Genomic DNA, 23,049 nt, shown 5'->3' with positions numbered 1-23,049 from the left:
CATTTGGGTGGCTGAAGATCACACTTGCAAGCTTTTTCCAGAATAATCCTGATTGTTCCCTTCCATAGGACTATCTGGTGTTCAACCCAGATATCCAGTGGATCCAGCAGCTCGGTCCCCAAATTCAGAGGGATGTGGAAGCTGGCATCAGGTGGGGGAAGAGCTGTGGTCACGGGAGGATTTCCATTTACAGGAGCTGTGCACGCTCTTTTTGCCACAGACTGTGGCTGGCTGGCTGCACGGTGATCTGACCCGCTGTTACTCTGCAGGGATGGAAATCCCGTTTGCTGTTCTGTAGCGCCGGTCCCTTTCAGGGCTTTTGCGTGTGCAGGAGTTATGCTGGCAACCTGTTGCCCAGCAGTTCCTTCAGCTTCAGGTCTGGAACTGCCCCATAAATGCCTGGTCTGGGTGAACTGTGTCTAACTTGTCCTTTCAGCCTGATGCCTCCTCTGTACTTAATTCAAATTGACCTAGTCCCTCTGACCTACATTGCTGTAAAGACAGATGTGAAAGTCTCCCTGGTTGCTTCACCAGTAGGGAACTGGGAACAGAGTGTTCAGTGAGCTGCTCTGCATTGGTGCTGTCAGCCCTGTATCCCTTTTCCACCTTGGTCTGCAAGAGGTCCCACAAGTTTCTCAGTTGGCTTCCTGCTTTTGATGTAGCTAAGTAACTTTGCAGGGTACTACCCAAACATTTTTAGTTCTTTATTTACCTTTTACTTTTGACTGAGCGTGTGTTTTATAATCTCTTCTGTTCTCATTAGGCAAGCTTTCTGTTTTTAAAAGCTGACCTGTGTCTGATGCCCTCCTTAACTTCCCTATTCAGTCATGTGGGCTTTTGTTGCTGGGGCTGAGGTATTCCTTTGACTGCTTTTGTTCTCTCTTCTAACTGGTGAATGTTTTACGTGGTTTTTTAATGCAGAATTTTGTCTGCTTTTGGGTTTTTTTTTTTTGTGGGGGGTGGTGGTGGTTTTGTTTTTAACAGCCTCCAAGCTGTTGCAGTCTTTTTGCCTTTTAGATTGCTCCTGTTAGGGTTGTGTGTGTTTGGGTTGGTTGGTTTGTTTAGGTTTTTTGAGGGGGAATGGGTTGGGAAGATTAGTAATTAGTTCAATTTTTTTACGCTGTTCCCTTTCTTGAAATACATTGTCCACGTGCCAGATATTTTTATGGCCTGCTGTATTCAGCTATGATGTTGAAATATGATTGCATTGCAGGCACAGTTAGAAAGCAGCTTTCCTATTGATACCCTTTAACTAGCTCTTGTGTACCACTCAAAACCAAACCAAAAATCGCGTCTTTTCGTGTAGGTCCTAGCACTAACTTCCATGGAAGCGGTCATTACCTCTGGAAAAAAGGACTTCTCTACATCTCATTCTGATGAGACACAGGGTCTGCTTTATATCGGGAGATTTCGGTTGCCCACTGTTATTACCTTTCCTAAACTTCCAACTTTATAATCTCCCTGAACTGATACTACGATGGATAAGTCTTTATTACTTGGCTGTGTGACTTCCACCAGAAGTTCATTGGGTTTCTCTTTATGCCATTACATGTTTATGTGTCCTTCGCACCCAGTGCCATTCCCCGCCTGCCCGTTGTTTGTCGTTCCCGCTGGAATTGCTGAGTAAGCTGGTAGCCTCTCTGCCTTATACTGTATTGATTTGTCCTCCTTCCACCAAGCGTCGGAGATGCTGGTGACTTGGAGCGTGTCAGGTGAGACCAAGCATTTGGGCTTCCTGTGTGTTACCTCTGAAATTCCTAGCAGTCATGTAGAAGGGTTTGTAAGTTCCGAAACTGTTATTAGCATGCCAGCCTGGCTGCCTCTGGTGTGACTAATGTGCGTGCCTAACGAGTTCTTCCTGTTCCCATCATGCCTAAATCCTTTCCGTCTGTGTCACCGACTTCCGATCTCGGCCTCCCTCTCAGGCCGTGCCTGTGGAACTGGCAGCGTTTCAGAGAACACCACCATCAAAACGCCGAGTTGAAGTCTTCTGCCCAGTGACCTGCGCTTACTCTCCAGAGCATCCATCCCGTGTTTCCGTATGCTACTGTTTCTAGCATGGATCCTGTAGACTACAGTTTCCTTTACTGAATGACCGAGCAGTAGTCACATAACCAAGTAATAAAGATGTATCATCGGTGTAGATGCCCTGTGAGGTTGCTGCCTTGTCTCTGATGGGCGGTGTGCCAACTGGCTGTCAGATGCCACAAATACAGCCAGCTGTGTGTCAGTAAGGTTGTCCAATACCCCTGCCTGCTGCTTCCCAGTCTGTAAGCCTGTCTGCTATGAGGAGGATCCCTAGGCTGGCAGAACGCAGTAGTATCAACTAGAGGGTGGGTTGTTCCTAAGAGATTAGCTCTGATTCAACTTATGACCACGTGAATCCTTGAGGTGGCAAAAGACGTGATAGAGCATGGAACACAAAACAAGTAGGCAGGATGAGAGCACCTTTTTCAGTGCTAGTTATTGATTATAAAACTGCAGTGAGGTCCATATGAGGCAGTGTTTAGTGGCTTGTTTTTTTAAACCTTTTAGATTTGTTGCCTTGTAATGAAAGTAGAACCCTAAACTTGTCAGTCTTCAAATACAAAAACTGCATTTTTGGGAAGCAGAATTACTGTGTTGTAGACAGCATCTTTGCATCTGTGTGAACTTGTGTTTGATAAGAGACAGTGAAGGAACCGATGTCCCAAATGCGGATCTGCTTAGCCCTGTGATGGCCAACAGCAGATACCGCTCGAGGAGTATAAGAGCAGGGGAAGCCTGTAAAGATGCTGCTGTATCCTCCAGTAGTTTCCTATGCTAGAGCTGGTGTCTTTGTGTTTATTGGTTGTCTAATTGTATGGCTAGTCGACAGCATGTGGTAACCAGTATGATACTTGCTCAGAAAATGGTGCTTTGTGTGTTATCTTGATGTCTGGGAGTAACTAAGGCACGTCTGCTCCGTGCTGAATATCGGGGCCTCCATTAGATACGCTGGCGCTGTGTATGGCTGCATCATTCTGTCACTGCCTGCGGTTTATCCCCCTTCCACAGGGGCCGGTGACTGGTCCTCTGGCCTGTCACTAACACACTTCTCTGCTGCCTGAATGCTAAGTGCTTTTTTTGTTCAGGGTTAGCATGGTTACGTTTACATTCTGAGCAGTTTTCTTCTGCCTTGTGCTTTGCCTAATCTGCTAAAGCAGCACTGTGTCTGAAAGCTCTTCTGCTTTTTCCAGCAGTGTGGTCTGGTCTAATAAAAGTAATTATCTTTCTTTAAAAATCTGAACTGCTCTTCTTTGTGGTTGAAGCTGTACTGCATGCGTTTCTTCTTACGGGGTGCAGCTGTAAGCAGTCATCATCCTTGGCCTTTTTCACTGCCCGTTTTGTCTCTTCCTCTCTTTTTGAGCTGATGTTCCTGCACGGTCAGACAGAGCAGAGAAACAAACTTGATCGAAGTTCAGCTGGAAAAAAGGAGAGAGATATGTTGTTATTCAGATCAGTTCCCCAGTCACACATGTTTGTTCCAGAAGAAGAAAGGAGGCTATCTGCAGATGAGAAGGTTGGGCGAGGCTGTTTTTATTTAAGCAACAGCTCTGAACTTAGCTGTTACTCAACTATCTGTACAGTCGTTTGTGATTTAAGGGGTGCAAAGACTTTGAGAGATCATCTAGTTCATCTCAAGGCATGATATCCCTGTCTTCTAGACCTGTGCTGACTGACAGGTGTCCGTCATACTTAAAAACATCCAATCTCCATAGCAGACATTACTTTCAAACCAGTGAGAGCTCCCTGATTTTGAATCATCTTCGTCAGTGTTGAAAGTGCTGTCTTTAGTATGTCTTTTCTGTGACAAAAATGTAAATTCCATGTGGCTCTGATTCCAGCACTGTGTTTAGTCTGCCTTTGAACCCTTGTCGCATTGGTTAAATTAGATGGTGAAGTTCTGTACAAATAGTGCAGTCTAGAGCACATTGATTTCATAGTAATTCTTGTGATCCAAAAGATTAATTTATTCCAGCTGTAGAGTTAGTGAAGTCTGAATTAGAGGGCAAAATCGAATTCTGCTGAGGCTTGTTTTTTAGCTTGTCTTGCAACGTTATCTTGAGCTTCTTAAAACCAGTACCAAAAAAATCAAATGTTTATTAAATTTTCGAAGTTATGCATATTAGAAATACTCAAGTATCCTGTGATGTATCTTGTTATTGTGCAGTTCCTAGTGTTTCAAGTCCCTTGCAAGCTACTGTTATGCAGCAGATCTTTAGATTATGTGGTTTAACATGAAGCAGAATCAATGACTTCTAAAGGATCAGTTCTGAATGTTTGGCTGAGTTGCAGTCTCTCCTGTCAGCCGACACCTTGGCATTTGAGTTTTCGCAGAATCAGTGAGTGGTCAGGGTTGGAAGGGACCTCCGGGGATCTCCTAGTCCAACCCCTTGCCGAAGCAGGGACACCTAGAGCAGGCTGCGCAGGACCTCAGTTTTGTAACATCTTACTGCTGTAAAAAAAAATCCTGCGTAGTTCCATGTTTTTCTTAGGTTTCTTCAAATATTTCTCGTTCCTTTGAACCAAGTTCCGCTTAAGCAGAAAACTCCTCTGTGGTAATTTCTCACAGACTTGGCAAATTCTCAGTTACTGGGATACATTTTTGGTTCAGCTGTTGATGTTGTGCCCCTAGGTGCTTCTGTCTCAGGATGCGTTGTGCATTTGGCAGCTAACGAAAGCATTTGAAAGGTCGAAATGGATGCCTTTATGACTGTGAGTCTACTGTCTTGTATGTATAAAGTGCATGAATTTAATTAACAAAGTTATTTTCCAGAACAAATTGCATAGATTTCTTCCTGCTTCTACTCATTCATCTAATATTTTGAAAGAACAATGTGTCTCACAGTTAGTTGAAAAACATTAAAACATAAGTTATGATTCGTCTGTAGCTGGAGAATCCCAGTTACGGCTCTAATAAAATTTTTTGTGACCTTTCAGTAACTACAGCTCCTGGTTTTCACTGATGTCTTGACTAACTGCTTCAGGTAGTACTTCAGCAGAACAAAAAAAAACAATTTATGAAAACCCAGCATCCCATTGCTAACGGTCACTGGCAGTTTGGGTAAAGCTGTCAAGCAATCGGAAGGAAAAGTTCAGTATTGTCGCTGGCAATGAGAACAGACTTTCTTTTAAGGTAACGTGTAGACTTTAAAGGTAGGAGTTGTGTGTGAAGCTGCTGTCTGAAATCTATGCAAAACAATATTCTGTGGCTCTTGGTTTGTAGTTAATATGCAGCAGCTGCTGGTGAGCATGGAATTGCTTGCTCTCCTGTAAGAATGGGCATGGTGCTGTGGCGCTGGACTGGTAGACTTGTAGTGGGTAGAGAGTGCTGCTTCTCTATCAGCTGTCAAATCTGATTATATGCTTGAGTCATCCTGCTAGTGACAGAAGGGGAAACATTATACTAGCACCTCAAATCTCATGTTTGCTGCATTCTTGCTAGTGACTTCTAAGGAAAGAAGAATCTAGGAGCTGGAGCTACTCTTACCTGAGCTCTTCAGCGTTGTCTCCACTGTTCTTTCACAGGGTAGGAGTTCTGGGGATGTTGCACAGCTTTCTAAAACATTTTGGATGTGGTGTTCTTAAAACATTTGGTTTTGGATATATTTTGCTTCATGGACATTTAGGAAAGGGTTCTGCTGAATCCTTTCACAGCACAGATTGCCAAAAAAATCACTATTGGAAGGCAGATGCTTTCACTGGGAATGCGTTGTCTCGATTCTGGTTTGTAAGTAGAATGGTCGTAAACTATACGTGAGATCTGCGGTGGTACTGAAATTGTTGCAACTTTGACTTGCAAAGCTTCCACTGAAGTGTTTTAGGATGGCTGTGTTGCATCCTTTAAAATGTTTTTCTTTGACATTGGTATCTCTTAATTCAGGACTGCTTGATCCTCCTCGAGAGGAGACTGTGTAGTGTTGCTGGGGGAGGATAAGTAGTGCATGTCCTTTTAAGTGCTTGTTAATTTGAACACTAGTTAATCTGTTAGCATGTTTATTAATCTGACTACACTTGAACGTAGGGTACATGGGGTTGGAGCTCATTTTTAGATATGGGAGCAGCATGTGGTTTGAAGTTGCTCACTTTCTCTGAAAATTGGGCAGGGAGGTGATTTTGGCTGGGACCTGTCAAGTTCGAAACACCTAAAATGGAGGCAGTTACTTGATGCAAACTGTTCATTGGATCAAATGCAGTATTTCCCTGGGTTTTCTGTCTGTTGATACAGAAGGGAACATAAAATCTTTTAATGTCTTCTGGGGTATGAGAAAGGTAGGAATGGCCAGGGAGAAAACACCAGCTTGGCTTTAATAGCTTTTGTGAATAGTTTTTGTTAACAAACCGGTAGTTTCAGTGTATAATCTGGAGCTAGTTTGAGTTGATTAAAAGAAGTATAATGTATGACTAATAATAAACGTATCGGGAAACAAAATTATGTTTCTTAGAAGTACTTAAGTATGCCCAATAGAAAGTCATAATCAGGTGACTGCAGACTCTGAAGTAATAACATTAATAATTCATAATGACACTGAATTGATTTATTAACTTCATAAAGTCTGATTTATTTTTTTTCTGCTCTGGTTCATAATTGTGCAATTGGGGAAAAACAATTTACTTAAGTAGGTCAGCATAAATGTGAACGGTTTTATAATGTAAATATAGATGTTGTTTTAGTTTTATTAAATGTTGTAATTTATGGTGTCTTAATAACCTAGAATACGTTGACACTTGTTCTTGGTTGCTTTTAACATTACAGCAAAAGTTTATCTGGAGGTACAGTCCTTACTCTGGATGGGTTTAATAAGCATGTGTACTGTCTCGAAAGATTAAGCAGGATTTTGATAAGAGGAGTTAAGTCTTCATGTTTGCATTCCAGAATTCAAAATTGACTTTCTCATAACTTTTTACTGAGTTTTAGAGAACACACTGAATGCTGCAGAGATCTTAATCAAAATGAGAGTTCCAGAATTTATGAAAGCAAATAGCAGCCCATTTAGGGAGAAAGACCTCAACCCTCGCTAACTTGTAATGGGCACGTGGAATGCGATAACTTGAATATTACGTTGTTTCTTCTTCCCCTTTTTCACAAGCCGGTCAGAAAGGGAGGTCGATTAAGTGGGAAACAGAGAAAGGGAGGAGAGAAATGGAGAAGGAGATGGAAGGGAGGGGGAAGGGAAACAAGGGATAAAAATACATGAAACGGAGAAAGGAGCACAGTGGGCAGAAGAATGACTTCAGGAGCGTAATGTGCTCAGTCTGATGGAGGCAGGAGCACACACTTCAGCTGTCACCTCCCGAATAAACAATTGCTTTTTAAATTTGTATGTACCAGTGGTATTTGGTGTTGAGGGTACATGAGTGCCCTACTACTCCCCAGAAAGAGCTGTGTAGAGATGGGCTTCTGTGGCTTCTCCATCCCTGCCATGCTGATGCTGGGCTGCCGAGAAGGCTGGAATCCTGTGGGTTGGAGGGCTCACTGGCTTGGCGAGAGATGGGAGCTGCTGAGTCTGGACTCACACCTTTGCATCACCTTTACCTCGAGCAGTGTCAACAGCACCTGTTACTGCTGTATATCTGCAGCGTTTGTTGAATAAACTGTGATTTATTCTTTTTGGTCATTTATTCCCATTCTGTAATAACCTGGTAACATGTCAAATGGCGTGAGGCTGATCAGGGGGGTGTCACGTGGTTATGGCTTTGGTACCAAACAGCGTACAGTTTAGCAGTTCCTGATCTGGTGCTTAAGAAGAGCCGGACTCAACTAGGCGCAGTGCAGAGCCGTGCTATCTGCTGTCACCCGTGTGGCACTGTGCTGCTCGGATAAGCGCGCTGGCCTGGAACCTGCGGCGGGAGCTCTGCCTGAACGCTGCATTGGGGCCTCTAGACCTGCCCGAGAGACTTGTAGGTGTCTGGTGTGGAAAGCATAGGTATAAATCAATAAGCCTTTGAAAAAAGGTAAAGCTGATGATTTATTGGCTGCAGTGATTGTTTTGGTGTTGAAACACATTGATTAGGTTGGTTTTGAGGAGCATGTTTGTATATTTACCTTCCTGGCCAGGACTTGGACAGGGTTAGCAGAAGTTTACAAGATTGAAGGCTAAACGGACTAGTGAGAGGTAAGTATGGCAGAGCAGGGCGGCGTGGTGTGCGTGATCACAGAACATACTGTGGTAATACGCTGGTGAGGAGCCTTGGCATCACAACTGCTGTGTGTTAAAGAGGATGTAGCTCCTCATCCCATTCTGGTAGTTCCTTTTTACTTTGTGAGCTTTTATTATTTAAGACTCGCAGACCCATTCGACTTAGCCTGCGGAGGAAGAGGGAGAAGCTTTTCTCTTTCCCTGCTATTCCTTCACTTCTGCAGTCTTCCAGAGGAACTTTGAGTTTTCTATTTTACTTCTTGCTTTTTTCTTCCTCATGTCTACTCTCAAATCATGGCCTCCCCTCCCTCTTTTGTGTGGGTGACGGCCTCGTGCCGCTGTTCTTCATCATTGCAAAGAGTATTTTGAATTTGAAATGACTAATGGTTTCCGTGTTGCATGCGTGATGCTGACAAGAAATAGTAAACATGAAAGCTGTGTTAACACTGCTGTTGCTAAGATTGGCGGCCAAGGTACCGGCGTAACCTTGTGATATTGCATTGGCTAATATTTGAGTCATACTTGGAAAGCTGTCTCCATAGCTGTATGGGCTAGGAGTATTTTTAAGGCTCGATTTTTTAAAAAAAATTTTTTTTAAATGTAGAAAATTTAAATTTTTTAAAATTTAAAAAATTCTATCAATTAAAAAAATAGCCGTGCCTGTACCCTTTCTGGCCTAACTGCATGGGGTCTGTGTTGGATCCTCACTTAGTGTCTTGGAAATACCAATGGCTTTAGTGGCTAAAGTACAGCCCTAGGGACTGATGTTCTGAAGATACTCAATTCTAGATGACTTAATTTAACTTAATGACTTAGCAGCTATCCAGATGTGTAAACCTGATGTCTGCTGATTGAGCTATAAAACGTCTTGATGGTCTTGGAGTTTGTGGTGGACAAGAACTGCAGTTGGAACGTTGTTGAAGCGTTGTAATTTGCAGCAGTATGAGCTGATAAACCAGTATGTCCTCTTGGTTAGTGTGTGCATGCTCAGCTGGGTGTCCGTGCAGACACCGTGACAAATCAGTCCCTCATATAAACTTAACTTATACCTGGTTGGGATTGTCATTATGGGAACTTGGGGAAGAAACATTCCATTTTAGAGGAAAACTCAAGTGTTTCACCTTAAAATGAGATCTATGGACTTAAAGATGCATCAGTAACCCCGAGCAATGGTGCAAGTAACTAGATGACCTGGAAGGAAGGTGCCGTCCTGAGGAATTTCCAGGTGCCCTGGGAGCCGCGGTGCTGCAGACCAAGTGCTCTGGCGTTGCCACCACCACCGCCCCGAGGAGCATCTCTGTGGAGATGTTATGGTTCTGAAGGTTGTTGGTTTTGAAAGTTGTTTCTTGAAAGCGCGGTTATGTCATGCGGCGAGTCCTTATGTTCAGTTTTGAACACGCTTATGAGCTGGCAACATGAAAAACTCTTGAGTGTAGAGGTGGGTAAAACTGGTTTTGTCCTGAGCTGCGATTCTCTGCTTGTGTAGAATGTAACTTTTGTTGTTGATTTTGTTACTCTGAGGAACTGTAAATATTCAGATCTTTTTTTAGCAATGCTAAATAAGCCTACATAACCAACTTGTGTGATTTCTGAGTAGTTCTGGATTTTGTTACATGTAAATATTTGTTTCAGCAAAGAGAACAGCGGACTTGGGAACATATGTCCTAGAAACTCCGTTTCTTTCATGAAGGTGACGGATTGTCTTGTGGGAGTTGGAGGGAGAAGGCGCGAAAGAAGGACTTTGGATGCTCGGCTGGACACTACTCTGTATTTTACAATCTGGGCATACCTACGAGTCGTCATCGTCTGCTTGTAAATTGTTACTTTTACCTTGTCTGTTCTGGAATGCTGCCCGTATTGCCTCAGCTTGTCTGGAGCACTACAGCAGCACTGGTCCGGCAGCCACATCATCTGGCTGTATTGGTGAATTTATGTCCATTTTTTTTAACTGAATTTTAATATATTGAATGCGATCTTGGTTCAGGTGTTGTAGGTTCACTTTAGAAAATGACCTCCCAGTAAGCAGTCCTCTTATTTTTAACCCTGATTATGCTGTTGAAACTAGGTTTTCTTAAAATAGTAGCTGCTTTCTGACCTTCCTGAAGATTAGCTGCTTAGATAAGGAGAACTTGCTGACAAATTCACACCTAGCAGCTCAGGTTTTGATGGTGAGGCTGATGTCTCTAGGGCACGTAATGATTTCAGGAAAACCACCAAATATACAAAGTCTGTTATATGGATGAAGAAAGAGATCTCGAAATGTTTGTGTCTGAAATACAGTAGTTGAAAGAATTGGTTGTGACTGGAAGAATATGCTGTGCCCTCGGAAGTATTTAATAACTTTTTCAGTAATTATATAGTATTTTAAATTAAAAAATTGCAGATCTTGCTTCCAGGTTCTGAAACTGGTAGACTGTGGTGGTTGTCTTTGGATCAGCATCTATTGGCAATAATGAACCTGCTTCATTGACTAAATGTGTTGGAGTGATGCAATACCGACTGATTTTTAAGAATCTCAGCATATTTCCCTCAAGGAGGAAGAATGTTATCACAGAATAAATTTCCTTCTGTTCAGGGAAATCTGTGGTTTTTTTAGACTGTATGAATTTTGCTAGATGAAGCCATTATGTTAGTTGGTATATGTGTGTAATTGAACAGGGGCAGGGTACTGGATTTCAGAGGCTTTACTCAGTAGCTAATTCTTTTTCTGGTTGTGTCAAAGTAGCCAAGCAAGTAGTGCTTTTTTAACTCGTGTCAAAAGATGTGTTAAGTGGCACTGTAGTGGAAAAACTGGCATCTTGTTTGCATCTGAAGGCTAAAAAAGTTGGGGCTGTTCAGCCTGGAGAAGAGAAGGCTCCAGGGAGATCTTCTAGCGGCCTTCCAGCACCTGAAGGGGCTACAGGAAGGATGGAGAGGGGCTTTTCACAAGGGTGTGTAGTGATAGGACAAGGGGGAATGGCTTTAAACTAAAAGAGGGCAGATTTAGATGAGATATTGGGAAGAAATTCTTCACCATGAGGGTGGTGAAACACTGGCGCAGGTTGCCCAGAGAAGCTGTGGCTGCCCCCTCCCTGGCAGTGTCCAAGGCCAGGTTGGATGGAGCTCTGAGCACCCTGGTCTGGTGGAAGGGGTCCCTGCTCACGGCAGGGGGTTGGAACCAGATGATCTTTAAGGTCCCTTCTAACCGAAACCATTCTATGATTCTATGCTTGTGTGAGCGATCGCAACCTGCCATTCTAATGATAAACTTTAATTTGTCTTTCTCCAGTTGCTTCTAGTTTGCATCAGTATAACGTGAGGGCTTAGCAGTATTTGAAGGTGTAGCATAAGACAGAGAAAGTTTTATGTTGAAAAATATAAATATTAACATTTCTAGAGTTTAGGAAGAATAGCTTGTTTACTTGCGTAAAACAAACGGGAAAACGCTGCCATGGCAGCTTTGCTTGTTCAGAGTACTTTCTGGGCATGTTGTGGCTTGGAAATCCCCGGCGCTGGAGTGGGAGCTCTCTGGTCTTACAAAGGGATGAGTGTGCTGACTTTTCAAAGCATCTGATCCGACAGCCCTGGGTGTCAAGTGACATCAGGGCTGGAGAAAGTTTCTTCCCTTCGCTGGTGATAAAAGATGGTAGGTTAAATAACTGTAATTAAAATGTCTAAATTTCACTTTACCTCTCAGCTCATCAAGTTTTATCCTTTTCACTTCAAAGTCCTACAAGTGTTTTTTATTACTTGGACGTCTTCAAGTGAAACCAAAAAAGTTCTCACTCCTCTCTTTTATAAAAAAAGTAGAAGAATATTCTTGATCCGTTACCCTTCCTTTCCCCTGTGCTTCCCACCTTCCTCGCCTTTCTTTTCCTCCCTATCTGTAACAAGGAAGACAAACTTTTCATGCCGCTTCTGATGGAACCGGAAAAAGGCCAAGGTATTCACACTCCTCGCCTTCTCCCTTCGCGTTTATTAAACGTACCGGTAAATAAAAGACAGCTCCTGTCCAGCACTGCTTTATATTAAACCAGGATATTTTTAACAGTGCGTTCTACATGATGTCAGTGTAAGTTATTGGCGTGGTGACTCTTACCGGAATAGCTGACTGATTACTAAAATAGATTGCACCCTTTTCCTTTCAGTCTAAATATTTTCAGTAACATATAGCAAGCAGGTCAGTAATCGGTTTAGGTGATTTTGATTGTAAAATATTAAGAAGAACGTGCTTAGGGCACTGGTAAGCATGGTGTATAAGAGACTGTTTGATACTCTCAATGTTTAGATAGGTTTATAGCTTGCAACCTTTGTGGTAGGTGCTCCAGTTCTCCAGGAGTTGTAACAGATTAATGCTCAAGTAAAGTACTGGGCTGTTCTAGTTTCTTCATTAACGAAGACAGCGTAATAGTAGCTGAGGTGACACATGGGGCAGAACTCTGATCGGATGACCCATGCTCCTGTGCTTCAGCCTCACGTTTTTGGGCTAGCCTTTAAGGTCCGTGTTTAGGGTGTTGGACACATGCATATGTTTTGGAAGTCTGTCAAGGAGACAGACTATGCATGTGTGTCACTTGTGAGAGAGCAGTTGTGTATAAGTAAGCAATACTAGTTTAGACTCTTACTGTGTCACAAGTGTCTAATTCAGTTTTGCAGCTGAAAGTAGGGAAGAACAACGTGTATGATCAGCGGGTTTTCATGGAGTAGTGGCTGACAGCCTTTATAGCAAAGAACTGAAACAGTTGCCTGCTGTTTAGATTAGAGCTGCGTAAGACTTTTCAATAATCAGTAAATTAGGCAATGGCTGGATGGGAAGTTTGTAGTCTTCTGAGACTTGTAGTCTTGCTGTGGCACCTGTAAATGGTTTTATATGGAAATACTTTTTTTCAGTGTCTGGCTCACAAACAAAAAAATAACAAAATATAGACCCTTATGAAAGAAGAATGATTAAGATATTTGCAGATGATTCTAAGGGTCTGGATTTGGTCCCTTCTGCTTCTGTACTGTTTGAAACATCTTCCACCAACTTTCAGCTACTGGATATTTGGGGTGGTCTGCATGGCCTCGGGTTGCATCAGGGGAGGTTTAGATTGGATGTTAGGAAAAATTTCTTTACTGAAAGAGTGGTCAGACATTGGAATAGGCTGCCCAGGGCAGTGGTGGAGTCCCCATCCCTGGAGGGGGTCAAAAAACATGTGGATGTGGCACTTCGGGGCATGGTTTAGCAGGCACGATGGGGATGGGTTGATGGTTGGACTTGATGATCTTAGAGGTCTTTTCCAAACCGTAATGATTCTATGATTCTGTGATCACTCCTGCTGTTCACCCTGTCAGCAGGGTATGTCAGAGGCCCCTGGCACCATGATGGGAAACTAGATAACCCATCAGATGAGTAAATTTCCAGGAGTCTTGGTTCAAGAGGGCTCACTCCCAAGCTTGGAGCTGTTTCGCTTTTTAATAAGATGCTTCACCCTAAATGGAGTGAGAGAACTACTTGAAGCTGATTGTTAGAGCCCTCCCAGGGAAGCACAGCATCTGGTTTGGGGAATGTTTTTTTTTTAAAAAACAAACAAGCAAGAACAACCACCCCCCCACCCCCCCCCCCCCCGCTTTCATACTAGACCGGGAGGGAGCCGGAGTCAGCAAGGTGAGTGCAGTCCACTCCGACATGCTCTCCCACTCCTGCGGGATATGTGGGTTCGAACTTCTGTAGGCAGAAAGAGGACTCTTATCTCCAGCATACGATGCAGGTGCTTGCTGTACATCGCTGGATAAAAGGGGCTCCTAGCGTCACCTCTGCTGCCTCTTCTGCTTTTTCCTGAAGATTTTCTTTTCTGTTATTCTCTTCTGTTTTCTGTGAAGTGCTTGGAGGTGCATATTGTCATTTTAGGTCTAACAATGTGTTGCTCAAACCCCCACTCCCCTTTTTATTCGAAGAAAAACAGAGAACAGGTGAAAATAAGGATTTTTTTTTTTTCTTTTTTTAGTTGAAAATGTACATGTTTACTTAGGTGTCCTTGACATAGATATCTGTGGAGTGTGGCACTTGGCTGCAAATCTGAGATCTGTGGCTGTGTTAGATGGAAAGTTTATTTGTGGGTTCTTCCTGGCTTCAAAACACAAGAAAAGCACTGCCGGTTTGGAGAAAATAGGCAAACAGCAGAAAACAAGGATGCCAATAAAAAGCAAAAGAACATCACTAGAAAGAAATTCTTTTCTCTGCATAGCTTGTCTAGGTCTTCTGTTGTCTTTGTTTAGTGTAAGACTAGAAATGCTCTGTAAAGTTTTGAATGGCAGACTTGGACTTTATATTAGGCTGTGAGACTTAATCCCAAAATGCAGCAGTCAGTGTGTCTGGTTCAGAGTTGGAAGCATTAATGCGGCTGCAAGACCCTGGTCTGTAATTCTGCGTACAGTTCTGGACGCTGGTGTTCAAGAATGCAAATTCAAGCTGGGAAAAGGTGTAGAGAAGAGCTGGGATGGTCCGAATGGAGAGATCGCCTTTGGGAGGAAGCTGAATGACCACAACCCATTGAGGTCAGCAAAGTGAAGTCTGAAGAGGCATATGAATTCTTTCTATAAATACTTTGGGGAATAATAACCACCAAGGGAAGAGAACTATTTAAACTAAAGGACAATGTTGGCACAAGAATAGCTAGGTCCAGGCTGACTGGGAACATTTTGGCAGGAAATCGGAATGTTTCCAGAGGTTCTGAGCTTCAGTGAGGTTTTGAAGCAGCCTTCTGATATTTCATTTTGAGGTTTCTTCCCCCATTACTTCTAGTAATTTTTAAGATACAGAATGTGGATCATTTATGAACAGAATTATAGAATAGAATTATTTCTTATGATACCAGGAGCCCTGAAGGTCCCTTTCAGCTTTATTTCTTGAATCTTAAGCGTTGACATCCTCTTGGGTCACTGGCTGCTCTGAACCTTTGGTCCATATTACACTTTGAAAACATCTGTGATGGTAATTAAGAAGAATTCTGTTTGGTAGGCTTATATAGTCTGCGTAGACATGCTGATACCTTTAGTGGCTCTGGGGGAATAGGGAGGAAAGTGTTGGGGAATACAGAAGTTGAAAGGTTGGGAAAACATCAGGTTTTGTGGTATGTAGCACGTATGGCTACCAGTGGTGGTTCATTTACCCAATGGCTAGAGGTTTAAATTAGGTTGATCGGTATGTTTATACTACTACTACCACTAGTACAAAAATACTTGTGTATAACCTTTACTTTTTCTGTTGGTACTCAATGACAAGCACCTTCAAAGCATATGCAAATGTTTCCGTAATCTGTCTGACATTCAGTGATGGTCTCTGGATGCTCTCTTCTATCGTCCTTTTGAAGTAGCAGGAACAATGCATCCTAGAAAGAATTCTGTTTTGGCAAGAAAGTAAATGCATATATGTGTCCCTGAATTGTAGCCCTCCACTAAGTGTATTACAGCTAATAAATCTCATAATCCAAAGATAAAGGTCAGGAGAATAATCCTAAAGTCCAATTTGAATCTTATTCAGGCTTGTTTCTGTGTAAGAGGTTAGAGAGTCTTCAGTGCCATTGCAGTCTAATAATTCTGCTGATACCATTTAGGGCAACGGGGACACCTGTCTTGAAAATGCGGGTAAAATGCTACTGGTTGATCTGTATGGAGAGTAGTGTAGCATCCTGCATTCTACTGAGCGTTAGGTAATAGTCCCGTCTGTATGCTCTTCAGTTTTGATCAAACAACTTAAAAAAAAAAAAAAGGGGGGGGGGGGGGGGTGGCAAAAAGAAATGAAAGGAAATCCAAATCCAAAAGAAAGATATGACTTCAGCTTCCTCTTCTATTCATCATCATTGAAAGAAAGGAACTTGTCCAGTTTAATCAAATCAGGAGGAAGTTGCTCTGCCAGCAGGCGATAACAGCAGGTTTGGGAAAGTTAGGAGAGGACTGGATGCTGTAGCGACGGAGGGGCATGTCCTTTGCTGCCGTCACACGATGGGTGTCTTGTGCCACACCAGCGAGTGGGCTGGAAGGAGAAAAGGAGCGTGGGCTGTTCCTTGAGAGTTGCAACCACGCACATCCCTGCGTGTAGACCCCCGGGCTGGTTACAGCCGCGTCTGCTGCGCTGTGCAGTGGTTCTCGCGGTTGTGCAGTGACTGATCTGCTCGTACAGCAAAGCTCGGAGCCTTAGTATCTTTTAAGAAGCTCAGCATAGCTAGAAAGGGAGCTTCCATTTCACAAAATGCAAAGAAAATTTGGGCTGTTCAGCCTGGGGAAAAGAAGGCTGCAGGGAGAGCTTATAGCAGCATTTCAGTACCTGAAGGGGCCTGTAGGAAGGATGAGGTAAGTCTTTCTAGCGAGGCCTGTTTTAACAGGACAGGGAGCAAAGGCTTTAAACTCGGGGAGGGTAGGTTTAGACTGGATATAAGGAAGAAATTTTTTACAGTGAGGGTGGTGAACCCCTGGCCCAGGTTGCCCAGAGAGGTGGTCGCTGCCCCATCCCTGGAAACGATGAAGGCCAGGTTGGACGGGGCTCTGAGCAACCTGGTGTGGTTGAAGATGTCCCTGCTCACTGCAGGGGGGGTCGGGCTAGATGCCCTCTAAAGATTCCTTCCAACCCAAACCATTCTATGGTTCTGTCATTAGGTTTTTACTGATCTTGCAGATAAGGAGTCAGACAAGACACAGTTATCAAAGGTTGTCTTGCAGTGCAGCGTTGTGAATCTTACAGTGCGCTGTTGTGAATCTACTCATTATTTGCAGCTGATAGTGGTAACAGAAGAAGATTCTTATTTTTTGATGCAGCCTACTTGACTTTTGTCATTTTTTGACTGTACCTGTACTTCTGGATCTGCTCCCCTCCTTGAAGGCACATGTGGTGATTGTGTTTGCTTTGTAATCTCCTGCTTCTCAGGCGCTAGCCTGAGGTAACTTACCTCTTGTTAGACTTCTTGATCTTCATAGCAATGACTACACACTGTATAGTAAGAACACTGTGTAGGAACAGCTGTAGAGAAAACCAAGATGAATCCAGCACGATGGTTTGTATGTGTGTGTAATGCTGAAGAGCAGAGCCTGATCAGATAGCTTTGGAGCATCCCTAAGTGTGCCTGTGGTGGTCGCAGATGCTCTGAGCGTCAGAGATGAACCTTGCCTCTTGTCAGCTGCAGTGCAGCGTGGCTGTGGTCCTCGTGTCAGGAATTACATGTGTTTATGCCTGAATGGCCTGTGGCTTTCCATGAAAATTAACACCAGGTTTACTTCAGGATTTAAGGAGGAGGCACTCCGCAGTTGGGTAGGGAGAGGTGTGAGAGTGCCTGTTCTGCAGAAATGTGAACCTGTTCGTGATCAAGAACGCTTTGTGTCAAGTTGTTTAACTGAAAGCCCTTCTTAAAATTGTGGCGTTTTGTGGGGGTTTTTTAAGCCTAACAGTAAGGGAAAGTGCACTGTGGCTTGTGTAATCCGCTTTGATTGTCTCCTTTCTGGAAAAAGAGTAAATTTTTTATGTTTTTATTCTCTGTGCGTCCTTGTTCATCTCAGGATTAGAAATCTTTGTTAGAGTAGAGAGGAGTGGGTATCCAGGTGCCATGTGCATTCCCTTGAGCAATTCTGGTTTGTGTAGTTGTCTTTTCCTTCTGTATGGATGCAGGGCCTCAAGAACCGCAAGGCAAACTTTGGTCCCGGAAGGTTGTATGGTTTGTCTCTTACTAGTTAACGAGTGTATAGAGTGGTGCAAAGTTGTTTGGTAGAAGTATTTCTTTAACAGTCATGCTCATATTTGAGACGTGTTCAACTTACTAGAGATTTTGCTCCGCTCCTGATCATTTTTGAGATTCTGAAGTACTAACTTGGGATTCATGGAGGAAATATCCTTTCCTCAGGCAGTTCGTTAAGTTTGGAGGGTGTTCCTTAATTTTCTTGTCTTCCAGGGATTTCTGGTAGTTTCTTGCTAGCAGTGTTAAGGACCAAAGTATCTGTGTTCAGGTCGGGGAGGGGGGGTAGTGGGGCAGGGCTATTTTTCCCTTCTATAGAGGGTTTCTTAGGTACAGATGTCCAAGGCCAGGCTTTTGCCATTCGCAGGAGAAGGCTGATGGGTGACTCTGAGGGACACTGAGCACATCATATCTGTTACCAAGCAGTTTCATTCTGTCCATTAACTATTAGAGTAATCTTATTTTCTATTTTGTCACATGATCAACGTTTGCAGAACAGTCAAAAGCATTGCAAAGGACATTTCAAAATACTACTGCGTGCTCAGACAGTTGTTTTAGAGATTTGGCCCCTCATTGCCCGAAATGGAAGGGCAGTGTTGCTGAAATTTCACACTGGCTGTCAATATTGCTTCTGTGATCATGTCTTTTTTTTCTTCCCTCAAACAGCCCACTGTTTGTAACATGGAAGATTGGTCGAGATAAACGATTGCGTGGATGCATAGGTACTTTTTCCGCCATGAACCTGCATTCAGGACTCAGGGAGTACACACTTACTAGGTAAGATTTTGTTTTCTGTAGCCTCGACTTCCATATTTAAATAGTTTTACTGAGGAGGTGATAGGTGTGCTTTGGTTTGTTTTGGGTGTTTTGGCTGTGTCGCTGTGCTGATCGATGAAAACTTGTATCTCCTTTTGATGCTAAGGGTATTGCCTGGTTATTTAACTACTGGTGCCATGAGGCTGTGGTTTCAGTTAAAAACCATAACTTGAGTTATTTTTTGTGTTTATTGGTCTGGAAAACTACTCTCCAGTAACTTATAGTAACTGACTATTATAGTATTTTTTTTTTCCACTGTTCAGACAAATTTTAACCTTAATAGTTAATGTCAGGGCAGAAGACCAGAAAGTCAGATTTGGGGATTATCCTATTCACACTTCTAAAACAGCAGGTATTCTCACCTCTTCTCCATCAGGTGCTTCCAATCAGCTGCAGTTAATTTAATGCTACAAATTTCCATTACATGTTACTCTTCAGATACATCCCAGCCCCTGAGTGGGAAGCTTCTGGATGAGGGAGGTAAGTGATGTCCTTCACTCCCTGGCAGCATAATCCTTCATTTTTGATCTACACCTAAATTCATTCACCTTAATATTGTTCCATTTCCTTTGCATAGAGTGAAAACTAATAAGTTTATCACTAGAGCTAGTAGCAAGCTTTCTACTTGTTTTTTCTAAGAATTTTCTGAAGTTTATTTTCTAAAGAATCAATGGAATTTTGTTCCACTCGGTTACAATAGACTGTTTATAGCGCTTTAAAATAGAAACTACATTCTGGCATGTGTAGATCTCTAAAATAGTCATCACTTAAAAGAATTGGTGCCTCCAGATCACTTTAGATTTGAGGCTTTCCTCCATTGCAGGATCTTCCTCTTTGCTGTTAAAATGCCTGGTTAATCCCAGTATTAAGTAGTATTAAAATGGGGCATGTTCTTTCTTACATGTCTCACTAGTTTGTTGCAAGCTGAAGTTCATTTCATGCTTCTCTCTGCTCAGCTTGAAGAAATCAACTGCTCATCTCCTGGAGTCCTTAGAAACTTCTGAAAGACCTAGTTACCTTTATTGTATTGGTTTTATTTGTTACAGGGTCTGGAATGTTTCTGGTTGTGTCCTTTAAAACTTCAGCAAGCAAAATGGTCAGTGAGAAGAAGCTTGTAATAAAATTCAAAGCAGTTTCTCTGTTGAAGGTTAAAACCCTTAAAATCTTAACCACTAGCGAGCCAGACTGGAGGAAAAACAACTTGCCCCCCCTGCACTGGAGAGCGTTTCATTTCAGTGTACACTTTACAGTGCCTGATCAAGAACAATGAGCTTGTACAGAAAATTACCCTTGAAGACTAGGAAGGAGGTGCTAGCCAAAAAAGTAGTCTTTGTTGTTCATAGATTTTTCCATTCTCACAAGTCAAATAGTGCTGTGCTCTTGCATACCTTTAAAAATGCTTAGAAGATTCCTGGCGCTGCATTCTAACTCGGAAAGCTGAAGTCAAAATGTAGAAGTGATGCAAATCAAACGGAACTGAAGTATTTTCAGTGCGGTATTTAAACGATGGCCACATGCTGTGGAAGTTTATACTAGGCTATTCAGAGGATGGATAGTTTCAGTAATTTTCAGTATGTATCGACCTATTTTTCAGAAATCTTTGTGAGATCATCAGTTGTTTAAAAAAAATAGTATTCAGTGGCCTATTGGATTTTATTGTGTTTTATGGGGAACCTTTCTTGTGTCTGTGGCACTAAGAAAGTTATCTGTTGTTTAAACAAACAAACAAAAAAACCCCCAACTTCAAATACAACCACTGGAATGTAAAGTTCATATCTGAATATATGAAAAAGTCATTCCCTTCTATCAGTCATTATTTAAAAAAAAGAAAGTGAGGGTTACCTGTGATCCATTTTTTTCATGGTGTTAGTCTTTGCAACTGCAGAGCTGCCAGAGGAGAGCCTTTGAGGAATAGCAGAAGCACCTTAGAAACGTCTGTGAGCTTTCAAGAGTTTGGAGCACCACAGACCTCCCCAGGAGGGATCAGAAACTAGGACATTACCGCTTGATCGAGCAGCATGTGGGCAGTAGGCTCCCGCAGAAGATATGACAATTCCTGAAAGAGGGGAAAAAAAAACTTCTTCGGGGAAGGCAAAAGTTAATCGATGGAGTAGGTGGAATGAGAATGGACTCCCCACTTCAGAAAGTGGAATTTAACCAAAATAGTCAGTTGAGGTTACAGGCAGATATTCTTCTGACTTTATTTTACTTTGACACATTGGGAGGCACTTGTCTTCAGTTATTCTGAAGATACAACATGGACGAACGGAACCAGGTTGTTTGTCTGGTTCATTCTTAACCGTTTCCACACCTTCTGTGGAGTCGTGGCCTAACTTTCAGTGAGTAAAATGGTACAGAGACAGCTGTTCCTAAACCGCCCTGGTGCTTAGCCATCAAAATATCCCCAATTTCCTTCACACATGATTTTATTACAAATATGCTGAGTAGGTTCACGAAAAATTAAATTTTCCTTAATTCCAGTAGTGACCTCTGTGGAGAAGGGACTAGGGTGTCCTGGTGAACGACAGGTTGACCATGAGCCAGCAGTGTGCCCTTGTCGCCAAGAAGGCCAGTGGTATCCTGGGGTGCATCAAGAGGAGTGTGACCAGCAGCTCGAGGGAGGTTCTCCTTCCCCTCTACTCTTGCCTTAGTGAGGCCCCATCTGGAGTACTCTGTCCAGTTCTGGGCTCCCCAGTTCAAGAAAGATGAGGTGCTACTGGAGAGAGTCCAGAGGAGGGCTACGAGGATGGTGAGGGGACTGGAGCATCTCTCCTACGAGGAGAGGCTGAGGGAGCTGGGCTTGTTCAGCCTGGAGAAGAGAAGGCTGACAGGGGACCTTAGAAATGCCTCTAAATATCTGCAGGGTGGGTGTCAGGAGGATGGGGCCAGACTCTTTTCAGTGGTGTCCAGCGGGCACAAACTGAAGCAGAGGAAGTTCCGTCTGAACATGAGGAAGAACTTCTTCCCTCTGAGGGTGACAGAGCCCTGGAACAGGCTGCCTAGGGAGGTTGTGGAGTCTCCTTCTCTGGAGATATTCCAGACCTGCCTGGATGCGGTGCTGTGCAGCCTGCTCTGGGTGACCCTGCTTGGGCAGGGGGCTGGACTGGGTGACCAACAGAGGTCCCTGCCAACCCCAAACGTTCTGTGATTCTGTGACAGTGTGTAGTGTATACATCTCTATCTGCATACGGTAGTGTGGTTCCTACAAAACAGCGTGAAGATAGTTCATCTAGGAATCTGAAGTGAAAAGTTTCTTGGGACGCCTGCACCTCTCCACTTAAAAAAAACACTTTTTGGGGGTCTGTAAACAAAAGTGGTGATGGTGTGCAACCAAGTGAGTTTCTCTTCCCTGTTTTGAGCTCTGTTGGTTGTTATGCTGGTATTGCCAGTGTGTTCTAAACAGGAAATTTATGTAGAATGATTCATCGTTAATTGGATGCATCTGCCTAAGTCGTGAGGAGGGATGAGAATACCCATAGTTAAAAATGCTAGTACTGTATTCCTAATAAAATCTACATGTTAGGATTCAATTTTCTTTACCATTGGATCAGTGAAACACAGGGGGAAGGAAGTGTATTATTAAAATCTTCTGCAGAACTTTATGAAAAGATAGATTCAGTTTGGTGATTTTTATATATTTTTACTAGGAGGTTAGCTGGATAAAACTAACCTCATCCAAAATGTTTTACAGTATTAAATATTGTATATTAGGATGTGAGAATTTTATCATGGGCAAAATAGTTCTTTAGACTGACTGTGTTAATTGAGTATCGCACCTGAATGCGTAAAAATAAACCAATCCAGATTATGAAAAATACCTTGTGTTTTACAGCTCCTTCAAGAAAATACACTGAACTTGGAAGCAGGTTACCCCAGAATTTCATAACAGGTTGATAAATTACTTTTTCATGTATTCTGTTTGGCAGTAAGACCTAGGTATTGGCACTGATGTTTTAAATGCCTGCTCTCTTACACTTGAGATACTGAATGGTTTCATTTGTTGATTTTAGTTCAGTTTCATCTAATTTGAAGTCACATTTTATGCCTAGTGGATATAACAAGTATAGGTCTATAAATTAAGTTTTAACTCTGCATTGGTTTATCCTGTCAAGGCTAGAATATGTATCTGGGGGGGGAAATAGTCAAGAAGAGGCAAAGAAAGGGAGACGTTACATGACAGAGCCTTCTGCCATAGAAGAAAGCAGTGAAGAAAAATTGGAGGACTCCAGGCCTTAAGTGGATTAGCATAATGGTTGAAAACTGGATTTAAATTTTAAAGTAATATGTAACCCACCCTCCTTAGCTAGCATAGGCCTGTCTCTACTGACTGCATGATGTAATCGGTCTTTTTGTTGTGTGTTCTGCTTACCACTCCACCTGAGAGAAGTACG

The 23,049-nt window shown here is 42.7% G+C and overlaps 1 protein-coding gene across 3 annotated transcripts in view; it reads left to right on the top strand.

The window, feature by feature from the left end:
* Positions 1-23,049, top strand: part of AMMECR1 (AMMECR nuclear protein 1) — a 103,567-nt gene that overhangs the window by 43,092 nt on the left and 37,426 nt on the right. For all 3 annotated transcript variants that reach the window (XM_075435385.1, XM_075435387.1, XM_075435386.1), the window contains exon 3: positions 18,509-18,619. In XM_075435385.1, the coding sequence (XP_075291500.1) occupies positions 18,509-18,619 (111 nt within the window). The remainder of the gene's footprint in view (positions 1-18,508; positions 18,620-23,049) is intronic.

This window comes from Opisthocomus hoazin, chromosome 14, assembly GCF_030867145.1.
Source record: "Opisthocomus hoazin isolate bOpiHoa1 chromosome 14, bOpiHoa1.hap1, whole genome shotgun sequence".
Classification (NCBI taxonomy): domain Eukaryota; kingdom Metazoa; phylum Chordata; class Aves; order Opisthocomiformes; family Opisthocomidae; genus Opisthocomus; species Opisthocomus hoazin.
Note: the sequence above shows the minus strand (reverse complement) of the source record. Positions and strands in the feature narration are given on the sequence as shown.